Here is an 8,737-nt window from a genome sequence, read left to right on the forward strand (position 1 = left end):
TTCAGAAAACATATATTTCTTTAAAACAAATATATAATTAACAACCGTCACATTTTATTAAGCTTTGATTTAAAAAAGAAATTAGTCGAAACGCATTGTCTTGTCTTACTTTAATTATGCAGATGTCGTTTACGGTCCTTGTCTTATGCAATCTGAGAGCTAAAAATCCAAAGTATGTTTACTAAATTAAAATTTATATCCCTATTAATTAAAGAAAAAATAAAAACCAATTCCAACATACCCTCTAGAGATACCAGAAATAAAGCCATTATTATTATTTCTAAACATAAGACAGCTTTTTTTTTTAAAGCGGTTGCTATTTAATACTATAAAGCTGTAAAACTCGTTGCCTGATAGTATAACAGTGTAGGTATTATCCTACGAATAAATTTAAATATGTGTTAAACACCTTAATATTCGGTAAACAGATAGAAAATTATAATCTGACCCATCACTAACTCTTTCTTTTTGCATATCTGCCAGGGGTGAATTATTTATTATTTGTATTTTTCGCTTTTCTTCTTTTCCATTTTAGCAGTACGTTTTAAGTTTGAAATATATATGATTTCTTACATATCTATACAAAGCGCTGATGCCTACTTGCTTATTTTTTATACTACTTAGTGTCTTAAGAAAACTCTGTTAACGAGGTTAAGTTTGAGTAGCCCCAGGCTAGACTTCGCCAATTAATAAGAATAAAATTTATTTATGCAAATTAGTGTAACTATATTTTACGTTAAATAAATACGTTTATTATTATGTTATATTATTTTTTGAGATATTTCTTATCATCTAGAAAAATCACAAAACAGGGCATTGTGGAAGATCAATTTGACATTTAGCGAATATGCTAGAAATATTTAATTTTCTGAAACGGAGATCATTCTGGATCTTCATGAAATATAAAGAGTTATTAGGGAAATCATATATGTAACCACAAATGCATAAACTGAAACGGTCCTTACCCGATAAACGCTATATATATGTGTCAACTATTTATAATCTTTGCCTGTGGCTATATACATTCACATTTGAATAAAAGATCCAGCAATATTATGAATTTCACATTAATTATATTTTGGAATATAATTGTAACCGCACATCCTTTATTTACCGCGAGTACCATGCCTATTTAAGAGACGATTATATGATATTCCAATTAAATAGCAGAACGACCCCTTTCTGTGCGTTACATATAGTGTGTGCGAAAAACAAAATGTGTGAAGAAGAAATTCAGGCTTTGGTGGTAGACAATGGTTCCGGTATGTGCAAGGCCGGATTTGCTGGAGATGACGCCCCTCGTGCCGTTTTCCCGTCCATAGTCGGCCGTCCAAAACATCACAGCGTGATGATCGGTATGGGCCAAAAAGATGCCCATGTCGGTGACGAAGCTCAGAGCAAACGAGGTATCCTAAGTTTAAAATATCCGATTGAACACGGAATCGTGACCAATTGGGACGATATGGAGAAAATCTGGCATCACACCTTTTACAACGAGCTGCGTGTATCCCCAGAAGAACACCCCGTGCTGCTCACCGAAGCACCATTAAACCCCAAAGCCAACAGGGAAAAAATGACTCAGATAATGTTTGAAACTTTTAACACGCCTGCTATGTATGTTGCCATTCAAGCTGTCTTGTCTCTATATTCTTCAGGTCGTACCACAGGGATTGTTATGGATTCCGGTGATGGAGTCTCTCACACTGTGCCGATATATGAAGGTTACGCCCTTCCACACGCCATTCTCAGATTGGACTTGGCCGGTCGCGACTTGACCGAATACCTCATGAAAATCATGACTGAACGTGGATACCCTTTCGTCACCACCGCTGAACGGGAAATCGTTAGGGACATCAAGGAAAAATTATGCTACGTAGCTTTAGATTTTGAACAGGAAATGGCGACGGCCGCCACCTCCAGCTCTTTGGAGAAAAGCTACGAACTGCCCGACGGTCAAGTCATCACGATCGGAAACGAAAGATTCCGGTGCCCAGAAGCTTTATTTCAACCGTCATTGTTGGGTATGGAATCCGTTGGCATCCACGAAACAACTTTCAACTCAATCATGAAATGCGACGTCGATATTAGGAAGGACTTGTATGCCAACACGGTTCTGTCTGGAGGAAGCACCATGTACCCAGGTGTCGCCGCTCGTATGGAAAAGGAAATTTCTGCCCTTGCACCACCTACCATGAAAATTAAAATTGTCGCACCTCCAGAGCGGAAGTACTCCGTATGGATCGGAGGATCGATTCTGGCCTCACTATCTACCTTTCAGCAAATGTGGATCTCCAAAGAAGAATATGACGAATCCGGACCTTCTATTGTTCACAGAAAGTGCTTTTAGTTCATTTTATCATTAAACAATTGATATATTGCATAATATAATACAGAAATTTAGTCCTAGACCAGGTCCTGATTCAATTTTTATCACTTTTTATAGACATTAATCACAATAATTTGGGATCTGATTTTTGATTCTGTTAAACGAAATCTTGCTTTCAAAATTTATATAGGCACTTACTTGGAAACTAGAAGAGAGAAGTAGATGTTAGACTAGCCGTAGATGTTATTTATATCGATTTCTCCAATGCATTTGGTTATATAAATCACAGAATCTCTTTGTTGAATTTATATTCTTATTATTATGCATTATTTTTTTAACTGATAATCTGAAACTTTTTATTACTGTTCCTAATATAAAAGATAGAATCAATTGTATTCTGTTGAATGGATGTGCCCCTTAAATAAGGAAAAACAAACTGTCAGAGTCAAATAAAAATCAAAAACTCTTTAGTAATTTATTTGTACATAATGAAGCAACTTCAAATAAAAGGGGCAGTGATGAAAAAACCAAGTTATCAGTAAAACGTTTGAGGTATTTTTCCAAATCACTATAAAATGAATTAAGGAACATAATTAAAACCACCCAAAATACCCTTTTTTTGAAGGACTTTTAGGTGATTTTGGTGTAACTGGTATACTTAAACTCTCACTAGCACCCTCCTCAGCCACTTTATGGGAAGTTTCTTTTAATAAAGAGTTAGTTTGTTGCTGAAGTTGTGATTCATACTTTCTAACATCTTCCATGGTCATTTCAATCCATTCATCCATCCAGGCAAACGCTTGCCGATGACCAAGTAATAATATTTCACGAATGCACTAGAAACAAACAATATAAAGTATTTTAGGTGTTAGCACTTGAAAAACTCTCTCACTGAATGTATGAACTCTTCTACTTTGGTTTGCAACCCAAACACCTCAAAGTAAGCATCAACAAGTTTGTAGCTGCACATGACTGGTTGGAAATTTGTTCTCCAGCCATCCACAAGAGGACCCCTGCCAGTCTTTTTAGACTTAAAGTATCTTAAATCTTCTTCTTCCTTGTAATGTTTTGGAGTAACTTCATCATAAGCAATATCAATGGATTCTACTATCCTTTCTGCCAGCTTTTCTGGTGGTAAATCAAGACACTAAAACTCTATATCAGTCCAATTCTTAATAATAAATACACAACTTACATTTTCAGTAGTTCCAGGATTATTTTCATATTTGGTTTGTATAGATATATGAAATCTTGGTATAAAAGAGCACTGAAAAGAGAGATTTCAATAAAGTGAGGAGAGTATTTTACATTAGGACTTACAGTATAGTCTGTAATGGTGTATGGATAATAATTCCATGCTTTTTCAGTGACATAAAATATTTTAGGTATGATTGCTTGGATCCAATAGGGCAATCGACTAAAAAATTATTCCTATATACAGGGTGTTTCCTAACTATGGTACGAAACTATACAGGGTGAATCGTTAGGTCGTTTTATGAAAAAAAGTTCCTATGAACGTATGTCGGGAGTTGCTTTGTTTCTGAGATACACGGCGATGAAGGTTCAAAAAAATAACGGTATTTTAAAAATACTATAACTATCCTTAAACCGATTTGGTTGAAATTTGGTGCAGTTATTTGAACTTACAAGACGCTTATTTAGCTGTGACTAGATTGAAATTATTAGGTCCAGTGGCGTGTCAGTGGGCACCACATGCTTATTGTTGGGAAAAAAACAAGGCCAATAATTAATTGTTTTGCAGCTTTTTATTTATTTGTGTATTTAAGCAACTAAAAATACAACTTTTTCGTATCTTATCTTATTATCTTCATATCTTGCTTTGTTTTCGAGAAAAAAAATTAAAGTATCTTTAACTCATTCTAAAAATTATCCATGGACGACAACATGAAATAAAAACCAATTAATTCGATAAACAATTTCGACCTTAAAGTACATGAGCAAAATGTCCACCCTCCAATGCACGACTTTTTGGTCTCTTGTGTCTTGTTTACTATGATAATAAACATTCAACTTCTACGATTTTTATTATCAGATTTTTGAAATACAAGAAAATAACAAATACATTGCTTCTTATGACATATAATTGGTAAGTCCATTCAAGTACCTCCTTTGTACCTACCTGCTTTGCAGACCAGCTGACAGTGATAGAATTGCTATAAGTAAAATTCAGCTGTCAATTAGCTAAATCATTCTTCTTAATAATTTTACTAACCATGAAATGACCGGCATGCACTTTATTTATGGATTAGCAAATGGAAATGCGGAAGAAGCACGAAGAATTTACCAGGACAGATATCCTAACAGAGTAATTCCATGTGCAAAAACATTTAGAAAACTACATGCAAGATTATGTGAAACTGGGAGTTTTAATAAAAATTTGGGTGGTGGAAGACCAGAAACTATAACAACGCCTGAACTGGAAGAAGCTATACTTGATGCGATAGAAGAAGATCCTTCCAATAGTATCAGGAAGATTGCACTGCAGCTTGAAGTCAGTTCAAAAACCATTTGGAAAGTTCTAAAAAGAAACCTCCTGCATCCATATCACATACAGCGTGAACAAGCTCTACTGCCTCGGAATTTTCATCCAAGATTAATGTTTTGCAGGTGGTTGATTCATATGATGACACACAATAATAATTTCTTACCAAATATTTTATTTACGGACGAGGCAAATTTTTCAAGATATGCTATTATGAACTTCCACAATGATCATTTCTGGGCCGACGAAAATCCCCACGTTATTAGACAAACTCATTTTCAGCAGCAATTTTCGCTGAACGTTTGGATAGGAATTATTGGTGACTAATTGGCCCATTTTTTTACCGGCAAGATTAACAGGTGAATCCTACACGGATTTCTTGCAACACCATTTACCCACTTTATTAGAACAAGTACCCCTACAAGTAAGAGTCAACATGTGGTTTATGCACGAGGGGGCTCCAGCTCATTTCAGTGTTCTTGCTCGTCAGGATCTCGACGTCATCTACCCTAATTGCTGGATTGGACGTGCAGGACCTCAAAATTGGCCGGCTCGCAGTCCTGATATGAATCCCCTGGAGTACTATTTATGGGGCCATCTGAAGGCTCTTGTTTATAAAACTCCTGTTCTAGATGTGAATGACTTGAGGAATCGGATAATTGTCAATTGCAATATCATAAGGGATACCTCAGGTATTTTCGAGCGTGTCAGACACTCCATGACAAATCGTTTGCAGTCGTGTATTTTATCAGAAGGTGGGCATTTTGCTCATTTACTTTAAGGTCGAAATTGTTTATCGAATTAATTGGTTTTTATTTCATGTTGTCGTCCATGGATAATTTTTAGATACTTTAAATTTTTTTTCTCGAAAACAAAGCCAGATATGAAGATAATAAGATAAGATACGAAAAAGTTGTATTTTTAGTTGCTTAAATACAAAAATAAATAAAAAGCTGCAAAACAATTAATTATTGGCCTTGTTTTTTTCTCAACAATAAGCATGTGGTGCCCACTGACACGCCACTGGACCTAATAATTTCAATCTAGTTACAGCTAAATAAGCGTCTTATAATTTCAAATAACTACACCAAATTTCAACCAAATTGGTTTAAGGATAGTTATAGTATTTTTAAAATACCGTTATTTTGATGAGTGTGTGTGTACAGTCTGCCATCCCAAAACTTCTAGACAGTCTTATTTATGACCAAATTAATTTTTATTGCAAAGAACTTCTGTTAAGTGAACAGCATGGCTTCAGTCGTGGCAAGTCTGCTATTACAAACTAGTTGCTGTATCAGGGTGCTCTGTTAAGTGCTTTGGAGGGGGGTGAACAAGTGGATGTAATATATACAGACTTTTCCAAGGCATTTGACAGTGTCAACCATAGCTTATTATTAAAAAAATTGAGACTTTTTGGTTTTTCAGATTGTTTGGTGGCCTGGTTTGCAAGTTTTCTTTCTGACAGATTTCAGCAGGTACAAATTGGGGATGCTAGGTCGCATCTTATCAGTGTGACCTCTGGGGTTCCACAGGGTGGTCATTATTCTCCCCTGTTGTTCAATATTTTCATTAATGATATTTTGGTTTGCTTTAAAAATAGTGATTTTTTGTTATTTGCCGATGATTTAAAGTTTTATAGGGTGATCAGTTCAGAACAAGACATGGTTCTCTTGCAAGATGATCTGAATAGATTGTGTGAATGGTGTGTTGGTAATAGTTTGGCTCTGAATGTGGGTAAATGCAGTTACATTAGTTTCTACAAAAGAAACAAACGAGTAACTTCCTCCTATACTATTGATAATATTAATCTTAGGTACACTGAAATAGTAAAGGACCTTGGTATCTTTTTTGATGAACAATTGAATTTTAATACCCATGTAAATACTATTATAACTAAAGCATCTAAGGTCCTTGGTTTTGTCCTGCGCAATTGTAAGGATCTGTCAGTTGAAACTTGCAAAATGTTGTACATATCACTTGTTGTCTCTTTGTTGGAGTATGGATCAATGATTTGGTCTTCTCTGTACATAAATAATTGTATGACACTGGAGAGGGTTCAAAATAAATTTCTACAATTCTGCCTTTATAAACTTCGCATTCCAGTTCCTAATGACCATTGTTATGATGAAGCAATGAACTTGCTGAATATGCGGAGTTTACTTAAGAGACGCACTGAGAATGATTTGGTCTTTATTTATAAACTTTTGAATGGCCTTGTGATTTGTCCCGAACTACTTAATAGGATTTCATTTAATATTCCATACCGTAATCTGAGGGCAAATTGATTGTTTTCTTTGCCTTATCATCGTACCAACTATGCTATGCACACGCCTGTCGAAAGGACCTTGAGGCTGGTAAACTCTACTGGAATTGAAGTTTTGGGAATTTCCTTATTGCATTTTAGGAGTCTTATTAAGAGTTTGTAGGATTTTGTTTTTTGAATTAATTTTGCTCCATGATTAATGATTTGAAATACATTTGATCATTGTCATTGATAATATATTTTGTTTTTTCTTAGCTAATTTTGCATTGTTAATTGTTCTGATTTTGAGAGAATATTGTTACTACTTGTAAAACGGTTTAATTATCCTTGGTATTAAGATTAAGTCTGATAATTATTGTTAATTAGTAATTAGTGGTTAGGTAGTATAGCTTTTATTTCTTTTTCAGAAATATATATATTTTTTGTAATGGAGTTGATCCCGTGTATAAATAAATATAAATAAATAAATAAATTTTTTTGAACCTTCATCGCCCTGTATCTCAGAAACAAAGCAACTCCCGACATACGCTCATAGGAACTTTTTTTCATAAAACGACCTAACGATTCACCCTGTATAGTTTTGTACCCTGTATATATCAAACTTAATTGCTAAATATGGGACAATCAAACTCCTTGATTTAATTGGTTTATTTAGGAACCAATGTTCTTAAGGCAACTGCTTCCAGGGAAAAAAAAGAAAGACAGATTTTAGCTTACTTAGATAAATGTATTCTTTTTTCAGTGTACTGGCCCTTTCCATGAGTTGAGTCTTCAATCTTCTTATTTTCAACTACTTCTACCCCTTCTCCATCTCCAGACTGTTCCAAACTATGTCTGGCAATCATGTAGAGCTGACCAATTCGATACTAAGAAAAATGGAGTTTTGATGTTTTTTTATATAAGGTGTGGGATGGAATTTTTGTAAATATATATAGCATTTAATATATTATTCCAAAGCTCTAAAATAACTTAGCCAAACTAGGCCGTGTAATCCTTTTTCTTGCCGAATATCATTAAGTTAAATAATAGTTATTGATTTTATAAAAATAACTTATGGAGGTTACCTCTTCCACTGTTAATGGCATACATATGCGATATTCTTTTGTTAGCACCATAGTAATTTATTGAGAACGCTTCTTAGATTAAAATCAGCGGTTTTAATGATTAATTTTTAAAATTTTGAATTATGAACTTTTTTGATCTAATTTCAAAAATTTAAAAAAACATTCAGCTGAATTTGACAGAAGAATCAGCTGAATTTGACAGTTGGTGACTGCTAGTGCTGGGCGATGCTTATCGATGGTTTTGAAACATTGATATTTGATGTTTGCGCCATCGATGTTTTATTTCACAAATGTTGATGTTTACCTTTCGATACTCGACGCTAATAAAAGTTAATAAAAATTAGTGCAGCTTGTGGCAGGTTCAAGGAAGAAGCATTCAGAACGACTTAAATAAACTATTTTTAGTATTATTAATATTTTCTTGTCATGTGGACTGAAGAGAATTGACTTGCCTTAATTGAATTGTGTATGCACTTTCAAAATTCGGAAAAAGAAATTTTTCGACCTTTTTTTTCAGCCCAAAAGTTGGCTCTAAAAATGCGTTATCTCGGCTAATATGAGAGCTACCAGTTCTCATTAGA

At 34.4% G+C, this 8,737-nt stretch overlaps 2 protein-coding genes across 2 annotated transcripts; one reads left to right on the forward strand and one right to left on the reverse strand.

Moving 5' to 3' along the window:
- The first annotated feature begins 1,140 nt into the window (after positions 1-1,140).
- LOC126734776 (actin, cytoplasmic 2-like) lies at positions 1,141-2,792 on the forward strand. Its single transcript, XM_050438503.1, has one exon. The coding sequence runs from the start codon at positions 1,148-1,150 to the stop codon at positions 2,345-2,347; it is 1,200 nt and encodes a 399-aa protein (XP_050294460.1). The 5' UTR covers positions 1,141-1,147; the 3' UTR covers positions 2,348-2,792.
- LOC126734856 (cytoplasmic phosphatidylinositol transfer protein 1) lies at positions 2,788-8,350 on the reverse strand. The gene is made up of 6 exons (XM_050438638.1): positions 8,157-8,350; positions 7,810-7,958; positions 3,647-3,743; positions 3,522-3,593; positions 3,219-3,473; positions 2,788-3,162 (listed from the first exon to the last, which is right to left on the reverse strand). The coding sequence occupies exons 1-6, from the start codon at positions 8,205-8,207 to the stop codon at positions 2,920-2,922; spliced, it is 867 nt and encodes a 288-aa protein (XP_050294595.1). The 5' UTR covers positions 8,208-8,350; the 3' UTR covers positions 2,788-2,919.
- Between the last annotated feature and the right edge of the window lie 387 nt (positions 8,351-8,737).

This window comes from Anthonomus grandis, chromosome 1 (genome assembly GCF_022605725.1).
Source record: "Anthonomus grandis grandis chromosome 1, icAntGran1.3, whole genome shotgun sequence".
In the NCBI taxonomy this organism is placed as follows: domain Eukaryota; kingdom Metazoa; phylum Arthropoda; class Insecta; order Coleoptera; family Curculionidae; genus Anthonomus; species Anthonomus grandis.